A 27,854-nucleotide genomic window follows, 5' to 3' on the forward strand; every position below is an offset into this window, starting at 1 on the left:
AAAAATCACTATTACAAACACACCCCATATAAGTTTTGCACGACCTCAGGACCCCTCAAGTAATTCTTGAACAGTGCCAAGCAAGTAATTCTTGAACAGTGCCAAGCAAGTAATTCTTGAACAGGGCCCTGTATATTTTGGAGCTAGCCCTGCAAATAATTACAGAGCTGTTAGTTTAACTTATGTTCCAGGGAAAATAATGGAGTCACTCGTTAAAGAACCACTGCAGAATCATCTAAACAAGACTGCAGTTATATTTCAGACATACAGGTTTATTAAGGCAAAGTCTTGTTTCTGACCAATTTGACTGGACACTATGATGTGGTCGCAAAGGAATTGAATGCAAAAAGTAATTTTGATATCATATTGTTGGATTTTAGGAAAGCTTTTGATACTGTCGCACATGGAGGACTACTGTACAAATTGGGGTAGAATGGCATTAAGGGCAATTTGCTGCTATGGATAAAGGGATGGTTGTGTGGGAGAAGACAGAGAGTGGTAATCAATGGACACTGCACTTCATGGAATAATATTATTAGTGGAGTCCTCCAGGGTTCAGTGTTGGGCCCATTGTTGTTTTCTGTATTTATCAATGATACTGATGATGGTATATCAGGCTTAATGCCTAAGTTTTCTGAGGATACAAAGGTTGACAGGGTTGTCAATGCAGTACACTAACAACCTACTGCAACAGGATCTAGAAAAGTTGAGCAGTTGCGCTGACAGGTGGCAACTGAAGTTTAACTTTGAAAAATGTAAACTACTGCATATGGGTAGCAGTAATCCCAAAGTAATGTACTGTGGTACTACACTCAAGGCAGTGGAGAATAAAAAAAGACCTGGGGTAATTGTGCAGTCAGATATGAAGTTTGCTGAGCAGTGCAGACAGATTGCCAGAGCAGATCATGGGATCTTGTCAATGATATACAGGAATTTTGCTAGCGATGAGAGGGAGGTGATTACCCCTTTGTATAAGGTAATGGTCAGACCACACCTTTAGTACTGCAAACAGGTCTGTAGACCTCATTTTAGGAAGGACGTAGAGTTGCTAGAATGAGCACAGAGAATGGCAACAAAAGTGGTGAGGGCAACAAAAGGGTGGTCATACCTAGAAAGGCTTAAGTTCTGCAAATTGCAGCATCTGGAGACTAAGCACCCTTGAAAAGTGATCTGATTGAGGTTGTTTGTTTGTTTGTTTCGGAATTTATTGGGCGCATCGGCAACTATGGCCATAGTGCGCCATGCATATGGTAACTATGCATGTAATTTCTTCTCAAATAGAGAAAATGGAAAGAAGGGACCAGAAAGTTTTTTTTTTTTTTTTCTAACTAAAGGAGGTGATATACTTTAATTATCTTGAGAAAGTTAAATAAATGCTTGAGACATTTGTTTCATTGTTTAAAAGTGAGGTAAGTGTATGATCTTTTGTTGTGGCTGAAGTGTAAAGATTCTGGCGTTCTCTTGTATATTTTGTGCATTCAACCAGAATGTGTTTCACTGTGAGCATTGTATTACAGTGATGACATTGAGGGGGTATCTCTCCTCAATAACCATGAGTTACATTTGTATGTCCTATTCGCAGACGAGCCAATATTACCTCCTGGTGTCAGATTGAACTGAAGCTGGAAGGCCATCGCTCAAGGTTTGGCTTGATACTTCGAAGTTTATTGTTTGGCTGATTTTCCCATAATAACTGCCACTGGCACGTGCATTTTTCCTGGATTATTGGTCGATAGTCTTGATGAGGCACTTTCCACATGTTCTCGGGTGGAAGGTGAGCTAATTTGGCAGCATTGTCCGCTAGTTCATTTCCAGGAATTGCCATATGTCCTGGGACCCAGCAGAAGTGTATGATTTTCCCAAGTACTGATAAGGTATGCAGAGAGCTGACTATTCTTTTCACGACTGGGTGGGTGATGTTCATTGTGTTTTTTAGTGCTTGAAGGGCACTTAAGGAATCTGTGAAAATTATGCTGTTGTTAATATCGGAAGACTCGATATGATTCAGTGCAACCTGAATTGCTATTAGTTCTGTGGAAAATATACTGAACTGATAAGCTAATGTGATGTTTGGGAAAACTGCAGCGATTCCAACGTGGACATCATTCTTTGATCCATCAGTATGTACTATGGAAAAGCTAGGAAACTGGTTCACTACTGCATGGTATAGCTGCAAGAAGTTTTCTCTATGCAATGTAGATTTATTCCATTCATGCAGATGTAAATCACATGAGGACGGAATGATATTCCAAGGAGCAAGAGAGGATGGGAGGCTATGTGCCACATTGTCTAAGGTAGATTTAGTTCTTCTAAGAGGCGTTTTATTCTCATACCCAAAGGACGATTAGCATTAGGGCGGTTTTGGTATAACCTGGTGTGCTGTGATGAGAAAAGTATCTGCCAATTTGGGTGTTCTGGCATAGATCTAATTTTATAGGCGTAACGTAGTATCAGTTGTTGTCACCTGATCGAGAGAGGAGGTTCGTGTGCTTCAGCATATAAGCTATGTACTGGTGACGTGCGATATGCTCCTAATGCAACGCGTATTCCACTATGATGGATAGGGTCAAGCCAGCGAAGGGCACTAGGTCTTGCTGAACTATAGACTGGTGCTCCGTAGTCAAGTTTTGATCTTATTAATGCTCTATATAGCCGTAATAAAGTAAGGCGATCAGCTCCCCAATTAGTTGCAGAGAGAACCCGGATGATATTTAGTTTTTGTTGACATGAGTTTCTTAGTCTTTTGATATGCTCAACAAAAGTGAGTTTCTGGTCTAAAGTGATTCCTAAGAACCGTATGCTCGGATGAACTGCTATTGGTTGGCAATTCAGTTCTAGCTCTGGATTGGGATGGAGTTTGCGTTGGCGGCAAAAATGGATGCAAAATGTTTTTTCCGGACAAAGTTGGAATCCATTAGTCTGAGCCCATGAACAGATCTTATTTATCGCCCCTTGCAACTGTCTCTCAATAGTATTCATGTTTTTTGCATGACACCAAATACTCAGGTCATCTACAAACAGTGCTTTATCAATAGTGTTTGGAATTTGTCCGGCAATGGCGTTTATTGCAATTATAAAAAGTGAAGCACTGAGTACAGAGCCTTGAGGAACTCCTTCTTCTTGGGAAAATACTTGGGACAGTGAGGTTTTGAATCGAACCTGGAACGTACGCTTGCATAGGAAATTCTGTATGAAAATCGGGAGGTGACCCCGAAGTCCATGGCGATGCAGTTCACGGAGTATTCCATACTTCCACGTGGAATCATAGGCCTTACTGATATCAAAGCAGACTAACACATGGTGTTCCGATCTGAGGAATGCATTCCGAATGGAATTCTCTAGTCTGACTAGTATATCTAGTGTAGATCTGTTTTGTCAGACACCGTATTGTGCAGAATGTAGGAGATTGAGATTTTCAAGGTACTAGATCAGTCGGCGGTTCACCATCTTTTCGAGAATTTTGCAAATGCAACTGGTCAAGGCAATTGGTCTATAATGAGTGGGATTTGTAGGGTCTTAACCTGGTTTAGGGAAAGCAAGGACTGTGGCACGATGCCATTGATTAGGGAATTTATCTTCCAGGAAGAGTTTATTGAATAGATCAAGAAGTAACTGTAATGATTCGGTACTAAGTTTCTGAATCATGGAATAGTGAATATTATCTGGTCCTACAGCACTGTGTCTAGATGTTGACAAAGCTCTGTGTAATTCGTGAATGGTAAAAGGTAAGTTGTATTGTTCATCTCCTTTTGAAGAGAAGTTTAACTTTTGTTTCTCTAAACTTGTTTTTAATCTTCTGAAAGTCGGTGTATAACTTTCTATTGCTGATGTTTTTGCAAAGGTTTCACCTAGTATATTGGCAATTCCAGCAGGATCATTTACATTCTGCCCTCTCCATTCCATGATGGGTAGAGGTATCGTTTTATATTTGCCACTCATTTTTCTGATTGCTTTCCAAATTTTACGTGTAGGTGTTGTTTGATTAATAGTCGAAGTGAAGCGGATCCAAGCAACCTTTTTATTGCTGTGTCTGACATATCTCGCTCTTGCTCTAGCGCGCTTATATTGAATGAGATTGGTTGTAGTTGGACTCCGGCGAAAAGAATTCCAAGCTTTGCTTTGCTCTTTTTTAGCCACAAGGCATTCATGACTCCACCAGGTTTTTGGATGAATCGGTAATTTTGATGAGGATTTCGGGACAGTTTGTTCTGCTGCATGTAATATCGTTTTTGTGACATAGTCAACTGCTTCATCAGTTGTGGAATTTTGGATTATTTTGGGATCAAGCTTAGTTAATTTTTTATAGGACTGCCCATCTGCTTTTTCAGTGAGCCAATGTGGAATTTTAGTAGGATGATGAGAGGGCTTATTAAGTAATTCAATTATTATGGGGAAATGATCGCTATGTAGCGGATCGTTGTTTATCGTCCACTTTAGAATAGGATATAAGGTTGCTGAACAGATAGACAAGTCTATTGCAGTGCTTGTTCCTGAAGGAAGGTGAACGTATGTAGATGAACCGTCATTTAGAAGAAGGAGGTTGTTATAGTCTAGACACTGTTCAATTAGTTTTCCTCTTTGGTCGATGTTGTTGTTACCCCATAGAGTGTGATGACCATTTAAGTCTCCCAGAATGAGGAAAGGTGTTGGGAGTTGAGCTATAAGATTGTTGAGATCATTTTGTTGGAAGGTATAGCTTGGTGGGATGTATAAGGAGCAGATTGTCATATGGATGTCAGCTGCCACACGGACTGCTATTGCCTCGAGGGGAGAGTTCAGTAAGACCTGTTTGGCAGGAATATGTGGGTTTGTTAAAACAGCTACACCACCATGTGCAATATTCTGATTGGTTCTGTCTTTTCTAATAATGTTATAACGAGACAGTTTTGGTGTATTTTGGGGTTTTAAATACGTCTCTTGAAGGCAGAGACATATTGGTGAGTACTTACAAGAAAGATCGTATAGGTCATCGATATTGGCACGGAATCCACGACAATTCCACTGTATTAATCTGTTCATTATTTATCTCTTATTAGATTTTCTGAGCGTTTTCGGGTTGCTGAAGTTTTCTGTTTTTCACTTTTGTTTTTATCTTTTTTTGGGAAGGAAGGCCTTTCGGTGTCCATGTCTTCTTCAACAGAAATTTGAAGAACAGGGTCATCTGCTGATTTTTCTTTAGTGTCCATTTGTTGTTGGTGACTAGAAGTTAGGATATGTTTTTCTTTGGGTCCTTGATCCGGAGTCTGGACGTTTTCTTGTGGTATGGTAATTGGTGTATTTACTGCTTGGGTTTGAGTTGCACTGTATAAAGATTTTACGTAATTTGAGAAAGACTGTTTTGGGGATACTGTTAGTTCAGTTTGCGATCCGGTTGATTGGAATTTTTTGGTGGCTTGGGCATACGTAGGTCTGTCTGCATGAGTTGGTGGTGAGATGATTCTTTTTGCTTCTTGGTAAGAAACATTATGCTCAGTTTTATATTTCTGGATAAGTTTCTCACTTTTCCAGCGCTCGCATATTCTGGCATAAGCGGGATGATCTTTTTTGCAATTTGGACATACTGATTGAGGAGCATTACAGTTTTCGCAATCGTGTTCGATTGAACCACACTTTGCCGCAAGTAGGGGTTCCCCGGCAAGCTGTTTGGGAATGTCCATACTTCTGGCATCGGAAACACCGTAGCGGGTTTGGGACATATGGTCTGACATTACATACCAGATATCCGGCCTTAATGGTTGATGGATGATTCGGTGTGTTAAAGGTCAAGATCAGATTGCGGGTAGGGATCAGATTACCATCTTTTCTCGTGGAGATTCTCTTGACATGAATAACTCCTTGTTCTTTCAGTTCTTCTAGCATTTCTTCTTCAGTTACATCTAGTAAGTCCCAGTTTGAGATCACTCCTTTAGAGGTGTTTAGTGATCTGTGGGGCATTACAGTTACTGGGAGACCTGCAAAGAAATTTGTTTTCAGAAGTCGCTCAGAATGTTTGGTATTAGATGTCTCAATGAGAATATCTCCTGATCTGAGTCTTTTTACGGATTTCGGAGATCCTGCTTTACTTTCCAATTCCTTTTGAATTCTAAAGGGAGAAAGTTTGCCAACTGCATTCTCACCAGTTGAATGGATGATCAGATAGGTTGGAATTGGATATGTCTCTGACTCAGTTTTTTGGCGCTTTGCCGTTCCTGCTGTGGAACTGTCTTTCTTTTTTGATATCTGGGTTGCGTCTGGCAGCCCAGATAAGTCTGAGTTTGATTTACTCATGATATGCTCTTTTTGGCCCCAGGAGATTGTCTTTTTCTCCCAGGTTACCAGCCCCGCCACGTGGAGGCAAGAGCGGTGCCGCCTAGTGACCCAAGCGAAGAAAAGGGTTAGTAATAACTAAAAATAAAAAGAGGGATTAAAGAAAGGTGGCTTTCCTTTCTAGGTTATAGTATTTGAATATATCTATTTAATTATAATATTCAGGAGTTATCGGACTTTCGAAACTCAGGAGAAACGTATTTACAATTAAGCGTACTAGATAATCACTCTGGAAAGGCGCTGTGGTCACTAATATTGCTTGGCACTCGGGGCCTCTGATTGAGGTGCATAAGGCCTTGAATGGTTTGAGCAGGCTCAATGCTGATGCGATTCTTCCCCTTGCTCAGTTTACAAACCTGAGGGGACACATAAACTCAAATCGAGAACGAGAGTTGTAGAATAGTTTTGCAGAAATTTGCCTTTAGCCAGCAGGTGGCTGATTGTTGGAACAAACTTCTATCTGCCATAGTGGAGGTCAACAACTTAAATAAGTCAAAGGCAGAACTTGACAAACATTTGGAGTGAATAGATGGGTGAAATGAGACCAGGTTTTTTTTTTTTTTTGGCTGATGCTATATAAGCTTGCTTTCTTGCATCATATGCCTCTACTAATGCTAACTGGTTGTTGGCTTCCTTTGAAGTCTTAGAGATAACCCAGACAATAAGATTGCAGCACAGGAGAGAAACCCGACTCCATGATAGTGTTGAGGGATTAAGTAGGAGAAATGAGGCTATAAACGTTTTTTCCTGTAGAATGCAATTTGAAATAATTTTGTGATATAATTCCAACTCAATGAAAAGGAACAAATGGAATCAAAGACAGCAGCAGCAACATCCAGAGAGAACATCACGCTGCCCCTTTTGATTGAGAGCATTAGTGGCAAGAAAGGTTTCCAACCGATTAGTAATAGCGAACGCTCCTTTCTTCCTAATATATATTTGAGAACTACACTGGTTGAATCTGTAATGCATTTTGAGTTAATTTTAAAAGTTAAGAGGAGATAGGATAGAAATCTTATAGAGCAGAAGAATTTTTAATTTTTGGAAAAAGAAATAACTTGTTTTGGAGTGAAAATTAGAGAAAGAATCTTCTTTTTTAGTGAGTGGTGTGGCAGTGGTAAATTTTATGGTGTCCAATGGCCAAATCTATCCTTGCTTTTAAATACATACAATTAAATTCACGAAAAAAATAAAAGAAGCACATATTTTAAGAATAACACAAATGTGACCAAAAATCAGAATAAAACTAAACTCATCAGAAAACCAGCAAGAATACCCACATAAAAAGCTTCTAAAGCACTTCATTTATAAAATTTGCAACAATTCTAGGTTTAAACTGATACATACTTGGACCATTTGCATAAACAAGAACATGATGTTTATTTTTATTAAGTTTAAAAAATGAATCTGTTGCATGTGAATGTTCTCTCATCCGAGGAAAGGGACCAACGGAAAGTGCACGTGCTGTCAGTGCTAGGAAACAGAACAAAATTGATTTAGAAATGAAGATGAAAATGATTAAGAAGTACAAAGCAGGACAAAGTTTGGCATCTATTGCACGGAATTAGGTCTTGCTACTTCAACAGTGAATACTATTTTAAAGGACAGTGCACATATAAAAGAACATGTTAAAGGATCAACAGTGATCAGGTGTTATATCGAAGATGGAAAAGCTATTAATCATATGGACTGCTTCTACAAGGATGGGATACACTTAAATAGAAAGGGTGCAAGAACATTTGCTGATGCTATCGAAGCAATGTTAGGTGGGTCGGAAAGTCACTGAAGAACAAGTAAATACACAGGCTGTGTTAGTGTAGCTAAGAATTAAGAACAGGTGCATGCATACTTGCCTGTACACAAAAACTAAGAGTGTAGTAAATAAATTTAATGAATTTGAGTTTCTGGGCAAAATATCAAATGCAGATAGTGTTGGGATATCAGACACATGGTGTCACACAGATATAAGGAATGCAGAATTGGAATTTGGGGAGTACAATGTGTACAGGAAAGATAGACAGGATTGGAAGAAAGGAGGGGGTTAGGCTTTTAGTTAAGAAACACATAAAATCTAAGGAATTGCATCCAGTTGACGTGGATGGACAATGAAGGGTTGAGCCAATTTGGTGAGATATAAGAACTGGGGAAAACAAAATTGAGAGGAGGAGTGTGCTATAGGCCTAATGGCTAGAGTAGGCCAGTAAATCAGATTGTATTATAATGGGGAATTTTAATTTCCCAGATATTGACTGTAACTTATTGGTTGCTCATTTGCACACTAGCAAGGCTTTTGTGGATTTATTGGATGATTGTTTTCTGGAGCAGCATGCTTGGCAGACAACCAGAGCGAGTAATACTCTTGATTTGATTATCAGTAGTGATTCTTCACACATTAAAAACCTGCAGATAAAGGAACCACTAGGGTGGCAGTGATCACAATGTAGTGATGTGGGATTTACTCAAAGAGGTGACTACCATCAGAAGTAAAAGGAAGGGTTTTTCTTTCGTAAAGGTGACTACGGAAGTCTGAGACAGTTTTTAAAGTCTATACAGTGGAACCAACAGTAAATTCTAAATGGAAAGCATTCAAAGAATTAATCTTGGAAGCTACTAGGCTTTTCATACAAACCAAGAAATACTGTTCGAGTTTAGACCTAAATGGATGTCAGATGAACTAATGAGACATGTGGGAGAGAAGAAAAATGTATGGGACACACATAAATTAACAGGTGACACAGAAGCCTATATAAGCTTCTGTATAAGCTGGTCTGTAATTAAGTCACAAAGGAGGTTAGGAAGGAAAAGGAAGATTACAAGAAATCTTCGGTAAAGGATGCAAAGAAAAACAGCAAAGAGTTCTTTACTTATGTAATATCTAGAAAGAACAAGATGAATCAGATTGATCTACTTAATATCGATGGTTTTAACTGTTGATGATCCTGCTCAGGTAGTTAACAAACTGAATGAGTATTTTCCATTTACACATGAGCAGTTATTCAAAGAGGAGAATACCAGAGGTGTATTAAACTATGATAATGAGTTCAATGATTTTTTAATAACGGAGAACAAAGTGGAGGAGAAATTGTTGAAGATAAACATAAAAAATAAATAACTGGATGGGATGCATCCAGTTATATTAAAGGAGGCAGCAAAGGAAGTAAGCGAACACTCAGCCATAATTATGACAGCTTCCTTGGACTCAGTGGAAGTATCCATGGACTGGAGATGTGCAAATGTGACCCCAAGTCAAAAAGGAGGATCAAAGGGAGACACAAGTAATTACAGACCTGTTAGTTGAACTTCTGTTCTGGGGAAATTAATGGAGGCACTGGTTAAAGAAGCACTGAACGATCGGTTAAAGAAACACTGAAGCACTGAAAGAGCACTACAACACTTCGGTTATCGTTTGGACAGAGCATGGGTTTGTTAAGGGGAAGTCTTGTCATACCTAATTAATTGGATACTATGATGTTTTTAGCATTAGCATGGCATATCATACAAGAAAGCAAGCTTATGCAGCATCAGTCAGAAAAAGAAAAAAAAAAAAAAAAACACTCCCATTTCACCCCTCCATTCGTTCCAAATACCTGTCCAGCTCAGCATTAAATTTATTTAGGCTATCAACTTTCACAACACAAGATGGAAGTCTGTTCAACTAATCAACTATGAGTACTGTATACAGGTCTGCAGGCCTCATTTCAAGAAGGATGTAGAGCTGCTGGAACGGGTACAGAGAAGGGCAACGAGATTAGTGAATGGAACAAAGGGTTGCGTGTCAGGGTTCAGTGTTGGGTCCGTTGTTGTTTTCGGTGTTTATGAATGATACTGATGATGGGAAATCAAGTTTAACGTCCAAGTTTGCAGACGATACAAAGGTTGGCAGGGTTGTTAAGGACACTACTGACGCTATGCTGCTGCAACAGGATCTGGAAAGGTTGAACAGATGGACTGAGAGGTGGCAAATGAAGTTTAACATTGACAAATGTAAAGTACTACATATGGGAAACAGTAACCCCAGAGCAACGTATCAACTCTGCGGTACTACACTGACAGTGGTGGAGAATGAAAAGGACCTGGGGGTAATTGTGCAGGCAGATATGAAGTTCTCTGAGCAGTGCAGACGAGCTGCAAGAGTAGCTCATGGTGTCTTGTCAATGATATACAGGAATTTTTCTAGCAGGGATAAGGAGGTGATTATTCCCTTGTATAAGGCAATGGTTAGGCCACATCTTGAGTACTGTATACAGGTCTGGAGGCCTCATTTCAAGAAGGATGTAGAGCTGCTGGAACGGGTACAGAGAAGGGCAACAAGATTAGTGAATGGAACAAAGGGTTGCTCTTACGAAGAAAGGCTTAAGTTTTGCAAATTACAGAGTCTGGAGACTAGGCACCGGCGAAGTGATCTGATAGAGGTGTATAAGGCTTTGAATGGTTTGAGCATGCTCAATGCCAATGGGATTCTTCATCTTGCTCAAAATAATCACGTCAAAGGGCATAAATTCAAATTGAGGAAGGACGGATGTCGGACAGATGTGTGGAAATTTGCCTTTGGCCAGCGGGTGGTTGGTTGGTGGAACCGACTTCCGTCACTTGTTGTTGAAGTTGATAGCCTAAACAAATTTAAGGCTCAACTGGACAGGTATTTCGAACGAACGGAGGGGTGACATGGAAGTGGTGTGTGTGTGTTTTTTTTTTTTTTTTTTGCTGATGCTGAATAAGCTTGCTTTCTTGCATCATATGCCTCTACTAATGCTAATGCTAACTACTCACGCTGGCTAAAGGCAAACTTCTGCACATCTATGTGCGGACGTTTGCCTTTAGAAACTACTGTCTCTCCTCAGTTTGGATTTATGCCCTCTCAGGTTATTATTTTGAGCAAGAGGAAGAATCCCATCAGCACTGAGCATGCCCAAACCATTCAAGGCTTTATACACCTCAATCAGATCACCTCGCAGGTGCCTAGTCTCCAGACACTGTAATTTGCAAAATTTAAGCCTTTCTTCGTAAGAGCAACCCTTTGTTCCATTCACTAATCTTGTTGCCCTTCCCTGTACTCGTTTCAACAGCTCTACATCCTTCTTAAAATGAGGCCTCCTGACCTGTATATAGTACTCAAGATGTGGCCTGACCATTGACTTATACAAGGAGATAATCACCTCCTTATCCCTGCTAGAAAAATTCCTATATATCATTGACAAGACACCATGAGCTACTTTTGTATGCCATCCACACTGCTCAGAAAACTTCATATCTGCCTGCATAATTACCCCCAGATCCTTTTCATTCTCTACCACTGTCAGTATAGTAACACAGAATTAGCATTAGCATTAGCATTAGTAGAGGCATTTGATGCAAGAAAGCAAGCTCATGCACATCAGCCAAAAAAAAATAAAAAAAAAAAAAAACCCACTTCCACTTCACCCCTCTGTTCGTTCAAAATACCTGTCCAGCTGAGCCTTAAACTTATTTAGGCTATCAACCTCCACCACAAGGGATGGAAGTCTGTTCCACCAACCAACCACCCGCTGGCTAAAGGCAAATTTCCGCACGTCTATCCTACATCTGTCTTTCCTTAATTTGAATTTATGCCCTCTCAGGTGATTTTTCTGAGCTAGAGGAAGAATCCCATCAGCATTGAGCATGCTTAAACCATTCAAGGCTTTATACACCTCTATCAGATCACCTCGCTGGTGCCTAGTCTCCAGACACTGTAATTTGCAAAACTTAAGCCTTTCTTCGTAAGAGCACCCCTTTATTCCATTCACTAATCTTGTTGCCCTTCTCTGTACTCGTTCCAGCAGCTCTACATCCTTCTTGAAATGAGGTCTCCAGACCTGTATACAGTACTCTAGGTGTGGCCTGACCATCGCCTTATACAATGGAATAATCACCTCCTTATCCCTGCTGGAAAAATTCCTGTATATCATTGACAATACTCCATGAGCTACTCTTGCAGCCCGTCTGCACTGCTCAGAGAACTTCATATCTGCCTGCACAACCACCCCCAAGTCCCTTTCATTCTCTACCACTGTCAGTGTAGTACCACAGAGTTGATACGTTTCTCTGGGGTTGCTGTTTCCCATGTGTAGTACTTTACATTTATCAATGTTAACCTTCATTTGCCACCTCTCAGCCCATCTGCTCAACCTTTCCAGATCCTGTTGCAGCAGCATAGTGTCAGTAGTGTCCTTGACAACCCTGCCAACCTTTGTATCGTCTGCAAACTTGGACATTAAGCCCGATATACCATCATCAATATCATTTATAAATACAGAAAACAATAATGGACCCAACACTGAGCCCTGAGGGACTCCACTAATAACATCAGTCCACGATGATACGTTACTCTGAGATTACTGCCTCCCTCTGAATTGATACCTTACTCTGAGATTACTGCCTCCCATATGTAGTACTTTACATTTGCCAATGTTAAACTACATTTGCCACCTCTCAGCCCATCTGCTCAACTTTTCAAGATCCTGTTGCAGCAGTGTACTTTCATTAGTGTCCTTAACAAGGACACTAATGCAAACTTCATATCATCCCCAAATTTGGACATTAAGCCTGATATACCATCAGCAATATCATTTATAAATACAGAAAACAATAATGGACCAAACACTGAACCCTGGGGGACTCCACTAATAACATTAGTCCACAAAGAAAAGTCCGTTGACTACCACTCTCTGTCTTCAACCATCCCTTTATCCATAGAATCAATTTGCCTCCAATGGCACACTGCTCGAATTTGTGCAGCAGTCTTCCATGTGCGAACAGTATCAAAAGCCTTTCTAAGATCCAAATATATGATATCAAAGTTATTCCCTGCATCCAGTTCCTTTATGATCACATCAGAGTATCCAATCATCATCATCACCGACCGGGATTGCCGGGTGGGTAAAGTGACTGCATGGCAACACAAAGGTCGCAGGATCGATTCCCACCTCGACTTGGATCAGAGTAGAAAATGCAAAAACTTTGGGAGGTGCAATATGGTCACAGAAGCCAATGCACCAAAAATGAAAAATATAAAAAAAAAAAAAAAAAAAAAGAAAGAATTCTCCTTAACAAAACCATGCGGTGTCCAAACTGGAACTGAAGTCTTGTCTAGATGATTCTGCAGTGTTTCTTTGACCAGTGGCCCCATTAATTTCCCTGGAACAGAAGTTAAACTAACAGGTCTATAATTATTTGTGTTGCCCTTGGAAGCATTTATCATAATTATTGCTAAGGGTTTACTTACTTCCTTTAATATAACAGTATAGATCCCATCCACACCAGATGCCTTTTTTATGTTTATCTTCAACAATTTCTCCTCCACTTTCCTCTCAGTTATTACAAAATCATCTAACTCACTTCCAGAGTTTAATTCACATTTGGCATTCCCCTTGCCGGAATAATATATTCTGGGCATTCCCCTTCCCGTCTCTCCTATTAACAAGTACAGACCAGGCTGAAATAAATTATACCCCTTGAGCTTTGCACAATCTTTCCAGGGCCGAATTGATGAACAAGGCTCTCATCATATACTCCCTCCTATCGGGCCTGATCAGAATTGTCGACACTTTCAAATTCAACCTTAATTCATAGCTTTTTTCCAACAGTGACCTGTACTTGTTAAGAGCCTCCGTAGCCAGGTGGGAAGGAGCAGCAGTGCGTAGCACACGCTTCTTGATTAGACTGGGGTTCGAGCCCGTCACCACCAAATACGGAAGATGCGGAAAGGTCAAGGAATGACCACCGCATATCCCGGAGCAATATGGCCTTAGTTGCTAATGCTCCTAAAAACCAAATAACAAACAAACAAACAAACAAAACTTGTTAAGTAATCTGCCACTTTCCTGCTCTTAATATCATTAGTTCCAACGTGTACAACAATATCACCTTTTGTGCCCTTAAAAGATGATATCTGCTATACAACCTTTGTCATCAACCTTTGCCCCTGGCAGACATACCCTGGTCCTGTTCCACCTATCCTTTTATAATACCATGTTCCCCATTTCCCTGACAACAGAGTCACTAACAACTACTAGTTCCTGTTGGACCAGCGCATTCTGCCTTATGGGTTTGCCGCTGTGTTGCATTATGATGTGGAAGCTCTGGCATTGATGTGGGCAACTGAGAGTTTTATGGGCCCCTCAATTTAGATCCTTCGAGGGCACCACCCTGTCCTTTAAGCTCTCATATAGGCCCATAACAACACTGAGTTGTCACCTGATTTCCTCACACTCCTTACATCATGCACACAGAAAGACATTCCCCTTGGCAATATCACGTCCCGTACCTGATTGCTCCAAAAACACCAAACAAGCTGCGCATTTTAAAAGGCTGTGATTCAGAGGGCAATTGCCCCCTTAGTTCTCCCCTGAGCCACAGCACTCCCATTAGCTTGAGCATTTTGCTTTGCTGCTCTGGTCTTAGTCATGAATTCAATTCAATTTCAATAATATTTCAATTTCAATACAAAATTATAACCCTAAACTTATATCCCAATGCAGTTATAACACTATATATTTATATATAATATAGGTGGGAAATGACTTTCCTCAACCGGTGAAATACCATCACTTTGCTTATTGGAGGCTTGAAGTGGTGAAACCCATGTTTAGTCTCTAGAGCAAAGTTTCCGGCATCCCCCTCCCCCCATACATCTCCTTCAACCCATGCACGGTACTAAGTACTATAGGTTTTGATACCTTTCGTATTTGGGGTTTTCATAAAAAAAAAAAAAAAATATATATATATATATATATATATCTGATAATTAAAATAAATATGATATTTAAAATAAAAAACATCAGCCAGTAGTACGGCAAAAATACAGAGCGAAACGAAACACAAAATAATATAAAATAAACAAACAGGGAAGGGAAAGTAGAGATAATAAGACAAAAAGGTAGTCGATAATCCCCTCTATAATTTAGTCATTAAACCCAATTAATAAAAACGATGTAAATTTAAAATAATGCCAATTATATATAATTTAGCGGTACCCCCTCGAAGGTACCAGTTCCAAAAGACGTGAAATATCACCAAAAAGGGGTTAAAAAAACTACAAAAACTAAAATATCAAAATAATAGTTATTTTGATAACTATTATTTTGATATTTTAGTTTTTGTAGTTTCTTTAACCCCTTTTTGGTGATATTTCACGTCTTTTGGAACTGGTACCTTCGAGGGGGTACCGCTAAATTATATATAATTGGCATTATTTTAAATTTACATCGTTTTTATTAATTGGGTTTAATGACTAAATTATACAGGGGATTATCGACTACCTTTTTGTCTTATTATCTCTACTTTCCCTTCCCTGTTTGTTTATTTTATATTATTTTGCGTTTCGTTTCGCTCTGTATTTTTGCCGTACTACTGGCTGATGTTTTTTATTTTAAATATCATATTTCTTTTAATTATCAGATATAATTAGGCTTCATGTGGAGGATGTGCATTTGCTGCCTCTAATGATAGCTTCATATTCATATTTATTTATTTTTATTACTTTTGCCTAACTTTTACATCACATTATATATATATATTTTTATTTATTTTTTTTTTTTTTCAGTATCGAGTATTATCTCAGAGTATCGTCATATAACTTCTGTATCAAGTTATGTATTAATAAATAATGTTCCGTTTCTAAAATATAAGTCATTATAAGTATTTAGTTAAAAAAGTACAATTTAATTGACAATGAAGTTTAACAAGATTAATAAATTTTACTGATTAATTAATAATATTATATACTATACAAAGCTAATACTATCTAGTAAGGGATATAACGTTGTATCATATAACAATGGTGGCAAGTTACGAACTGTAAATCTACAGACACCAAGTAACAGAGGTAGTGGTGGCATGTGATGCAAGAAAGCAAGTGTATGAACTTATGCAGCATCAGCCAAAAAAAAAAAATTTCACACAATCATTCCCTCTAAATGTTTGTCCAGTTCCTCCTTAAATTTATTTAATCTATCAACTTCCACACGACAAATGGAAGTTTGTTCCAGCAATTAAACACCCTGGCTAAAGGCAAATTCCGCAAATCTATTCTACATCTGTCTTTCCTCAATTTGAATTTATGCCCCCTTAGGTTCGTAATCTGAACAAGTGAAAGAATCTCATCAGAATTCAGCGATCCCTTCATTCCCCTCACCAATCTCGTTGTCCTTCTCTGTACACGATCAAGCGAATCTACATCCTTCCAAAAATGAGGCCTCCAGACCTGTATGCAGTACTCAAGGCATGGCCAGACTATTGCCTTATACAGAGGGACAATCACCTTCTTTTACCTACTAGCAAAATTCCTGTATATCATTGACAAAACCCCATGACCTGCCCTGGCAGCCTGTCTGCTTTACTCAGAAAACTTGATATCTGACTGCACAATTACTCCCATGTCTTTTTCATTTTCTACCACCTTAAAGCGGACATAGGGGAAACCCTGGAAACCGCCAGTAACCTACACAAACACTTTGCAGTACCACACAGTTGGCATGTTTCTCTGGGGTTACTTCTACCCATATGCAGTACTTTGCATTTGAAGTATTAATTAACTTCCAAAATCTCGTAACTAAATTCAGAATAAACCAAGGATCTTGACTAAGTCTACAAGCTACTTATAGAAAATAATTTAATATAACAATTAAGTCAATAAAGCGGCTAAATATAGCAAAAAACTTCTGTTCGCCAGAGCTGCAAAACTTGTAAAACACGTGGATTGGATACCCTTACCGATACTAAGTAATAACCTACAAAATCTCTATCAAAGTTAAAAATTAAACTAAGTATCATAACTAGGAATATAAAGCTACACTAGAAAATAAGTTAATAAGCCAATTTAAGTTAATAAAACAGAAAAAATTTTAAAAAAACTTCTCTATTTGCCGGAGCCATGAAAACTTCGCCTGCGCAAGGCTATTCTCGCTCCCAATCTCCAATGTGGTCACAAAGGAACTGGATACAAAAAATAATTTTGATATCATATACTTGGATCTTAGGAAAGCCTTTGATACTTTTGCACAAGGAAGAGACTATTGTACAAATTGGGCAGTATAGCATTAAGGGCAAAATGCTATGAATAAAGGGATGGTTGAGTGGGAGAAGACAGAGAGTGGTAATCAACGGACTCCTCTTTGTGGACTAATGTTATTAGTGGAGTCCCCCACGGTTCAGTTTTGGGTCCTTTGTTGTTTTCTGTATTCATTAATGGTACTGATGAAGGAATATCTAAGTTTTCAGATGATAAGAAAGTCTACAGGGTTGTTAATGACACTAATGACAGTACACTACTGCAAGAGAATCTATAAACATTGTGCAGATAGGCTGAGGGGTGGTAATTGAAGTTTAACATTGAAAAATGTAAGGTAATGCATATGGGTAGCAGTAACCTAGGAGTAACATATCAAATGTATGATGTGGTACTACACTCAAGGTGGTAGAGAATGAAAAGTATCTGGGGGTAATTGTGCAGTCAGACAGGAAGTTTTCTGAGCAGTGCAGATGGTCTGGAAGAGTAGCTCATGGTGTCTTGTCAATGATATACAGGAATTTTTCTAGCAGTGATAAGGAGGTGATTATTCCTTTGTATAAGGCAATAGTCCAGCCACACCTTGAGTACTGTGTACAGGTTTGGAGGACTCATTTTAGCAAGGATGTAGAGCTGCTGGAGAAAATGTACAGAGAAGGGCAACAAGATTAGTGAATGGAACAAAGGGTTGCTCTTACGAAGAAAGGCTTAAGATTTGCAAGTTACAGTGCCCGGTGACTAGGCACCTGCAAGGTGATCTGATTGAGGTGTATAAGGCTTTGAATGGTTTGAGCAAGCTCAATGCTGATGGCATTCTGCCTCTTGCCCAGATTAATCACCTGAGGGGACATAAATTCAAACTGGGAAAAGACAGATGTAGAACAGATGTTTGCCATTAGCTAAGCGTGTGGTTGATTGCTGGAAGAAACTTCCATCTGTTGTAGAAGTTGATAGATTAAATAAATTGAAGGCCGAACTAGACAATCATTTGGAGTGAATGGACGGGTGAAATGGGAAGTGTTTTTTTTTTTTTGCCGATGTTTTAAAAGCTTGCTTTCTTCCATCATATGCCTCTACTAATGCCAATGCATGACCTAACAAGACGTATGAGGCAATGAGAGTTATCACGGACTGCATAGCATGTGTGATAGACAATTGGCTACAACTTAGCAAAATGGACAAAAAGTATGACAAGCAATGAGGGCATACCATATTTTCTTTGAATTTTATGCATTTATCTGAAAACTCTTTATGTATATTTTCTAATGTGTGTGTGTGTGTGTGTGTGTGTGTGTGTGTGTGTGTGTGTGTGTGTGTGTGTGTGTGTGTGTGTGTGTGTGTGTGTGTGTGTGTGCGTGTGCGTGTGTTACACTGAATGGTTTTGTTTTTGTATGAAGATGCCAAATGAAACATTTGGAGGCCAAAGATACAACCTGCATACATATAACATATAATTTTTTTTTTCTTCTCATAATTTTAACACAAAATCTAAAATAATGTGTGCACATGCACACACATACAGAGAGAGAGAGAGAGAGAGAGAGAACAAAATTGTACATTATATAAACTCTAACTAAGTAATTTTTCAAAAAAGAAACAAAATAAAACAAAAAGCACTGCACTTACCAAATAATTAAATTCAATGTCCATGTATTTTCCAAAGCGACTTGAATTATCATTTCTATTTGTTTTTGCATTGCCAAAGGCCTATAAGAAAACAAAAAAAAAAGAGAGAGAGAGAGAAAAGAAAAAGGTTAACACTAAATATACGATTACTTAACTTTCCATAATTTTCATTTAAAATTTAACAATAATTCTATAAGTAAATACTCACAAATCATAGCTACACATAACCCTATATTTTAAAAGGAGAAATAAAATCAAAGAGTTTATTTCTTCAAACTCTGTAAATCAGAATTAAAAGCACCTTTCAAAAAATCATAAAAGAGAACAAAACATTATCTACTGTTTTTATACATAGAGACACAAAACATGTAGGTTCAAATATAGAAAACAGTAAACATTAAGAAGACTAAAGAAATTATGGTGTGTGTGTGTGTGTGTGTGTGTGTGTGTGTGTGTGTGTGTGTGTGTGTGTGTGTGTGTGTGTGTGTGTGTACATAATTTAATTTTATATATATATATATAATTATAACACAAATAATCAAATAAAAATAAATAAATATATTGTCATCTAATACATCCCCTGTGTCATTTTCTACATGGTGGCCAAAAAATAACTTGACAACTTATAACGGCTGCCATTTTGGTTTGGTTCGAACATGACAGTACATATTTGACCGTCGAGCAGTGCAGACATGGCAAATTTGTTATGGAGCGCTTAAAGATTCAACAACGCATTCTTATTATTAAAACATACTATGAAAATTAGTTGTCAATAATGGTGACCCTCAGAAAATTCTGTCCAATTCTTGGAAGAAACAATGTCTTTCAGACACAATTACTTGTTTAGTGGCTAATTTCGAGGAAAGCGGTGCTGTGGCAGATAGACCAAGGTCGGGCCACGTTAGAAGTCCACGCTCGGTGGAGAATATTGAAATTGTGCATGAAAGTGTAGCAGAAGAACAGACAACGTCCTCAACAAATTGAAATTTCACGGTTGTCTCTGCAGAATATTTTTAAAAAAGATTTGCATATGTATCCTATAAGATACAGTTGATTCAAGAATTTTAGCCTCGAGACCATGAACACCGTCGCAACTACAGTAATTCAATCTTACTTATCTTTAACAAAAACCCGAATTTTTATGAGAAAATCATAATGAGTGATGAAGCCCATTTCGACCTCAGCAGTTATGTTAAACAAAATAGCCACTATTGGGGCAATAAAAATCCATAAGCGATTCATAAGTGACTGTTACATCCATGCAGAGTGACAGTGTGGTGTGGAATTTGGTCAGGAGGTGTTATTGGACCTTATTTTTTTTGAAGATGCTATGGGTAAATGCTGTAACTGTGAACGGCGACCACTACAGTGCCATGAAATTGGATGAACTGAGTTTGGAAAATGTGGTTTCAGCAAGATGGGGCTACATGTCACACAGCACTAGCCACAATTGAAATTTTGAAAAGAATGTTTCCACACCGATTAATCTCCAGAAGCGGTGATATCTACTGGCCGCCACGATCACCAGATTTAATCACTGCAGACTTTAGGGTATCTTAAAGGATGTGTTTATGCCAACAAGCCAACATTGACTGAACAATATTCAAGCAGCAATAGTTGAAATATCACCTGATATTTTTGAAATGTTATAAGAAATGCTCTTGAAAGAGCTCGCATTTGTGTGGCAGCAAGAGGCGGCCATTTGGCCGACATTAATTCCACAAATAATTGCAAGGTCCCAAATAAAGCATTTATGTTAAAATATTTATTGTTTTGTCTTTATTATAGGAATTATTTGATATGAAAGTTGTAAAGTTAATTTTTGGCCACCCTTTAGAATCAGCCACCAGAATTGCACGCAAAGATAACAACAACCCATACCAAAGCAAAGTACAATTAAAAAATGGTGAAAGAGAGAGAATTTAATTAAATTAAGAATTTAAAATATAAAAGGTAAAGGCCAAAAGGGGATAAATATGGGGGAAGGACACAAGGAATGTGGTCATTCTTCTCATTCTTTACTCTTTTGCTTTTGATATTTCTTCATGCCCCGAAATTAATATTAAGCAAAAGGAAGATCTCATCGACTTATCGTCTGACGAAGCATTACATGCTCGTTTCAAGACTAAAACTTGTTAAAAAGTTTTGGCTTTCCATTCGAGACAAGTATCCAAAATTATTGAAAACGGCAAAACAAACATTGCTACCTTTCGGGTCTACGTATTTATGTGAGATTGGCTTCTCAAAATTAACAGCTAAAAAACAAGATAGCATTCCAGACTTGATCCAGAAGATGATATGAGATTAGCAATTTCAAATAGGTGTCTGGAGTGTCAAGAAATTAGGTGCCAACTCAGCGTTCTGATGGGTGGCTAGGAGAGCTTGATGTAGGCTCTCAACTGCCCAGCTCAACGACAGAGCTCACTCCTGTAATCAGGCAACACAGAGGCAATCTCCAAGGCAGAATGTGCAAGTCCCAAAGGAACCAGTTATTGTGGTGACTCTATTGTCAGGGAGACGGGGAATATACTAAGTAAGAAGGATAGGAGGAACAGGAACAGGGTATATCTGCCAGGGGCAAAAGTTGATGACGTTGTAGAGCAGATACCATCTTTTAAGGGCACAAAAGGTGATACTGTTGTACACGTTGGAACTAATGACATTAAGAGTAAGAGATCTGCAGATTTACTCGACAAGTACAGATCAATGTTGAAAAAAAGTCGCGTCTTCAGGTTGAATGTGAAAGTCTCTGCAATTCTGCCCAGACATGATAGAAGGGAGTATATGATGAGAGCCTTGTCAATCGATTCGGCCCTGGAGAGATTGTGCAAGGCTCAAGGGGTAGAATTTTTTTCAGCCTGGTTTGTGCTTGTTGACAGAATAGCCTGCTTCTACAGGAATGGGATACACTTAAATAGATAGGGTGAAAGAATATTTGCTGATGCTATTGAGAAAGTGTTAGGTGGGTCGGAAAACTGCTAGCGTGGTGGGGGAATATACAGACTAAAAGGTTAACAGTGGCCGCAGGCAGAGGCAAAAGTAATTTTTGCACTGCTTCTATTAGAATGGGCAGCAGACTAAAAAAACCAAGATAATTGAGATTTCCAGGACTTCTAGGAGTCATAGTGGAACAAGTAAATACATGGGCTATGTTAGGGTGGCTAGGAGCAGGAACAGGTGCATGTATACCAATGCTAGGAGTATAGTTAATAAATTTGATGAGCTTGAAGTGCTAGGCAAAACATCAAAAGCAGATATTGTTGGGATATCAGAGACTTGGTGTCACACAGATATAGGCAGTGCATAGTTGGAATTTGGGGAGTATAATGTGTATAGGAAGGATAGACAGAATAGGAAGGGTTATGCTGTTAGTTAAGAAACACATCAAATCTAAGGAAGTGCATCCAACTGATGCTGGTGGACAATGCAGTGTTGAGTCTGTTTGGTGTGAAATAAGCACTGTGAAAGGAAAAATGAGAATAGATGGGTGTTATAGGCCTAATGAATCTGATGAGTATAGTGAGCAATTGTGCAGAGAAATAGTGGGCCAGTAAATCAGAATGTCTTATAATGGGAGATTTTAACTTTCCAGATATTGACTGGAACTGGTGGGTTGGTCACTCGCACACTAGCAAGATTTTGTGGATTTATTGGATGACTGTTTTCTACTCGAGGGAGTAATATATATATTACTCAACTAGAGGGAGTAATACTCATGATCTGATTATCAGTAGTGATTCTTCATGCATTAAGAATCTGCAGATAAAGGAACCACTGGGCGACAATGATCACAATGTATTGATGTGGAAATTATTTAAAGATGTAACTACGATCAAGGCTAAAGGGCAGGGCTTTTTCTTTCGTAAAGGTGACTACAGAGGTCTCAGGCAGTTTTTAAATTCTGTACAGTGGGATCAACTGATGAGGTTACCAACAGTGAATTCTAAATGGGAAGTCTTCAGGGATTTAATTATGGAGGCTACTAGACTTTTCATTCCAACTAAGAAATACTGTTCAAGGTTTAGGCCTAAATGGAGGTCAGATGAATTAATGAGGCAAATGGCAGAGAAGAAGAATGTATGGGATGCATATAAAGTAGCAGGCGATACAGAAGCCTATGGCAGGTGTAAACTAGTCTGTAATCAAGACACAAAGGAGGTTGGGGCAGGTAAAGGCAGATTATGAGAAATCTTTGGCAAAGATTGCAAAGAAAAACAGCAAGGAGTTCTTTACTTAGGTAAATTCTAGAAGGAAAGGGATGAATTGAATTGGACCACTTAACATAGATGGGTTAACTATTGATGATCATGCTCAGGTAGCTGATAAACTGAATGAATGAGTATTTTGCATCTACATTCACACACGAGGAGTTATTCAATGAGGGAAGTGCCAGAAGTTTATCAAATGCTAACAGGGAGCTAAGTGATTTTGTAATAACTGAGAGCAAAGTGGAGGAGAAATTGTTAAACATAAGGAAGGCACCTGGGGTGGACGGGATCTATCCAGTTATATTAAAGGAGGCAGCAAAGGAAGTAAGCAAACACTTAGCCATAATTATGAGAGCTTCCTTGGACTCAGGGGAGGTCCCCATGGACTGGAGGTGTGCAAATGTATCACCAATTCACAAAGGAGGTTCAAGAGGTGACACAAATAACTACAGACATGTTAGTTTAACTTGTGTTCTGGGAAATAATGGAATCACTGGTTAAAGAAGCATTACAGGATCATCTAGACAAGACTGCAGTAACAGTTAAGACACAGCATGGGTTTGTCGAAGGGAGGTCTTGTCTGACCAATTTGATTGTTTACTATGATGTGGTCACAAAGGAACTGAATGCCAAAAATAATTTTGATATCATATACTTGGATTTCAGGAAAGCTTTTGATACTGTTGCACATGGAAGACTGCTGTACAAATTGGAGAGGTATGACATCACGGGTAAGCTGCTACAATGAATAAAGGGATGGTTGAGTGGGAGACAACAGAGAGTAGTAATCAATGGACACTGCTCTTCATGGACAAATGTTATTAGTGGAGTTCCCCAGGGTTGGTGTTGGGCCCATTGTTGTTTTGTATATTTATCAATGATATTGATGAAGGTACATCAGGTTTAATGTCCAAGTTCACAGATGATACAAAGGTTGGCATGGATGGTAACGACAGTATGCTACTCCAACTGGATCTAGATAAGTTGGGAAAATGGGCTGAGAAGTGGCAACTGGAGTTTAACATTGACAAATGCAAAGTACTGCATATGGGTAGCAATAACCGAAGAGAAACATACCAACTGGGTGGTACTACACTCTGGGAAGTGGAAAGTGAGAAAGACTTGCGGGAATTGTGCAGTCAAATATGAAGTTCGCTGAGCAGTGCAGACAGGCTGCAAGGGCAGATCATAGAGTCTTGTCAATGATATATAGAAATTTTGCTAGGAGGGACAGGGAAGTGATAACCCCGTTATATAAGGCAATCGTCTAGCCACACCTAGAGTACTGTGTACAGGTCTGGAGGCTTCATTTAGTAAGGATGTAGAGTTGCTAGAACGAGTACAAAGAAGGGCAACAAGATTGGTGAGGGGAACAAAGGGGTGCTCTTACCAAGAAAGGCTTCTGCAAATTGCAGTGCCTGGAGAGTAGGCACCTGCAGTGATCTAATTGAAGTGTATAAGGCCTTGAATGGGTTAAGCAAGCTGAATGCTGATGGGATTCTTCATCTTGTTCAGACTAAGAACCTGAGGGGTCACAGTTTCAAATTGAGGAAAGACAGTTGTAGAATAGATGTGCGGAAATTTGCCTTTAGCCAGTGAGTAGTTGATTGGTGGAACAGGCTTCCATCTTTTGTTGTGGAAACTAATAGCTTAAATAAATTTAAGGCTGAGCTGGATAGGCATTTGGAACAAATGGAGGGATGAAATGGGAGGTTTTTTTTTTTTTTTTCTTTTGGCTGATGCTGCATAAGCTTGCATTGTATGCCTCTACTAATGGTAATGCTAAATATTGATCAAATATTAATCGGTTATCCAGGCTCATCCTTTTTATTAATTGTTTTCTTTGTAATCGTTCATTTTTTTAATTGTTTTGTAATATTAATTGCAGAATAAGAATTTGATTTGTTGCTGATGCTGTTGCTGTTTGTTGATGATGTATTCAATTAAAATATTAACCAATTATTTTAATGTGTAAATTAAAATGGAAACAATTTTTTTATCCTTTCTCAGTAGTCGAATAAAATTATCTACTACATTATTTATAAAATGATATTTTTCCTTGCTAAAAATCTGGTAATTCTACTTCAGGTTTTACATTAAGGGGTTGTGTAAATTTTTTATTTAATAAAGGGGAGTAGCGAACAAAATAAGTTTGCATGCCACTAATCTAGCCTACCAAGTCTGTGAAGTCTTCACAAAATTTAGGGAAAATCTTGCTGATCACTTTGAATGATGTGAGTCAAAACAATATTTATAAAATTAATTGCCAGAATGTCACATCTGTGTAAGGCAGTGATAAAATCTTATGGAGAATATTGTGATGAAAAATCAGTATGGTTGTCAATATTAGTCATTTAGGTATTTTTTGCTGTAAATTTTTCAATGCTTAATAAAAAAAAAAAAAAAAAAAAAAAAATCTTAAAATACTTCATAGTGTTTTTTTTTCTATATTAAACTTTACAGTGTCACAGATAATTTAAAAAATATTAACAGAAACTGTTGTTTTACACTGTGATCCCAAACTTTTAGGTGGGAGTACACACACACATATGCACACACACTGCCCCAAGATTAATATCCGGACAGATGCATATCTACATATAACCTCTATTTACAGGAAGAAAACTAATAACATTTGCTGAAACATTTAGTCTTTATGACTCCGGTATCCACGGGGCTGTCATAAAGACCAAATGCAAGAAAATATTGTCTTTTTTTTTTTTTTTTTTTATGAACAGTCTCTTCACACACACACACACACACACACACACACACACACACACACACACACACACACACACACACACACACACACACACACACACACACACACTTCATCCCACAGGTTCTCTATAGGATTGAAATCAGATTCTGGGCTGGCCAATTTAACTTTTCAAGGCTCATGTCCTGAAACCAGTCCATCACAATGCAAGAAGTATGACATGGAGTTTGGCTTGCTGTTACAGGTATGGGCCTTCTCCAATGCCATGATAATGCAGTATTCCAGAACATCTAGACATGCCTCAGCTTTCATGCTTTTGTCCAGAACACCCACCATTATGCTTCTTCCACCAAATTCCCATATCAATATGTCTGACAGTCATGACAAGGCATGACTGTCAGACTATTAGACCATGCACCGTGACACATCGCTCCAAAGCACAGGTTTCCCATTGGTTTATGGTCCAAGAAGGGCAGGCCTGATACCAAGCTAGACAGCTTCCGGCATTATCTGTGATGATTAGCAGCTTGTGGATACATTTAAGATTCCATTAATGCTAAAGGCCATTCCATAGGCCGCAGCCTATTGTGGCTATCAACTGAAATGTTGTGCTGTTAAATGAATTGGAGTTTACAGTGGACAGATATAGACAATGAAAAGAGCTCAATACTTAATTTTGTTTTTGAACTTTCAATTTGCCCATTAGGCCCCAAGTAAGGAAAATAGACTTTATACCTCCCATTTGTAAATCTTAAATCTTCCCGTCCCTTCTACATGGAGGCAGGCCACTACTATAATGCATTTGTGTTTTCCATATTCTAAATACTTCACTCATGAAGTCATTAAAATATGCAAATAGGTGATGATCTGTGAACAGAACCAGATTTGCTCTTTCTCCAAAATACCATTTCATCTATCCAATTGAGATCTGACATCCAAATAACAATGACAATCCAGCATAACATGTTCAGATGTTTCCAGTTCACCACAGACACATGACCCCTGCTTATGTCATCTTAACAATGACAATTTATATGCCAATTCATGTCCAGTAATGAGGCTTGTAGCAGGTTGTGGATAGCTTTATGCCTGGGTAACCCATATCATGCAGCATCCTGCATACCGATGCTGATATGTATACTACTCATCTTACTGAGGGCCAGGGTGTGTGTGTGTGTGTGTGTGTGTGTGTGTGTGTGTGTGTGTGTGTGTGTGTGTGTGTGTGTGTGTGTGTGTGTGTGTGTGTGTGTGTGTGTGTGTGTGTGTGTGTGTGTGTGTGTGTGTGTGCTGTGATAACATCAACCTGTATTGTTCTGAGTGGCTTACTCTTTGCAGGCTTCTCCAGTTTCATTCTGTCAGCTTCAGAGGTTTTCTGGGTCAATTTGTGATGGTTTCAGCAGTGTTCCACTTCCACATCGCCAATAGTGGCTTTACTTAGCTGATAAGGGAAGTGAAGGGCCCTTTGAATTATTCTGGGTGTTTCAACCCATGAAACATACAAAATCAGCCTATGAACACACTGTTATACAGAAGTAATGCAATGGAGTAATATGGCCTAAGACACTGATGCACTACAAAGCCAACAACAGCAATAAAACAGATAAAATAATTTAATGAATTCTTTCACTCATAGAGATATGACCGATTCAACACACAGCGAAATTGAAAGGCGAGAGCCCCCATCCAACCCCGAAACACATCAATCCAAATCAGCAAGACCATGGAGTGTGAGAAGACATTGTGTCAGAATAAATAATTAAAATCTGAAAACCACTGAAAGAATAAATAATTAAAATCACAATTAAAAATTAAAATCACGATTAAAAATTTGGATGAATACACAAATTAAATGAAATTCGTAGCTTTTCCCTTCCTTAAGCAGACAACACGGACTGATTGCCATGTTCACAGGATGAAAATATTGCAAAGTGTGTGTGGCTTAAATGGAGAAATTATTTGTATTGAT

The 27,854-nt window shown here is 38.6% G+C and overlaps 1 protein-coding gene across 4 annotated transcripts in view; it reads right to left on the reverse strand.

Annotated features, from left to right (window-relative positions):
- The window catches only part of Myo61F (unconventional myosin 61F), a 748,935-nt gene that overhangs the window by 534,787 nt on the left and 186,294 nt on the right, over positions 1-27,854 (reverse strand). For all 4 annotated transcript variants that reach the window (XR_016546978.1, XM_090374260.1, XM_090374259.1 and 1 more), the window contains exon 5: positions 18,959-19,039. Coding sequence is in view for 3 of the 4 variants with exons in the window: in XM_090374260.1 (XP_090230386.1) it covers positions 18,959-19,039 (81 nt within the window). In the remaining variant the exon portion in view is untranslated. The remainder of the gene's footprint in view (positions 1-18,958; positions 19,040-27,854) is intronic.

This window comes from Mastigoproctus giganteus, chromosome 5 (assembly GCF_048544385.1).
Source record: "Mastigoproctus giganteus isolate SK-2022 chromosome 5, ASM4854438v1, whole genome shotgun sequence".
Classification (NCBI taxonomy): Eukaryota; Metazoa; Arthropoda; class Arachnida; order Uropygi; family Thelyphonidae; genus Mastigoproctus; species Mastigoproctus giganteus.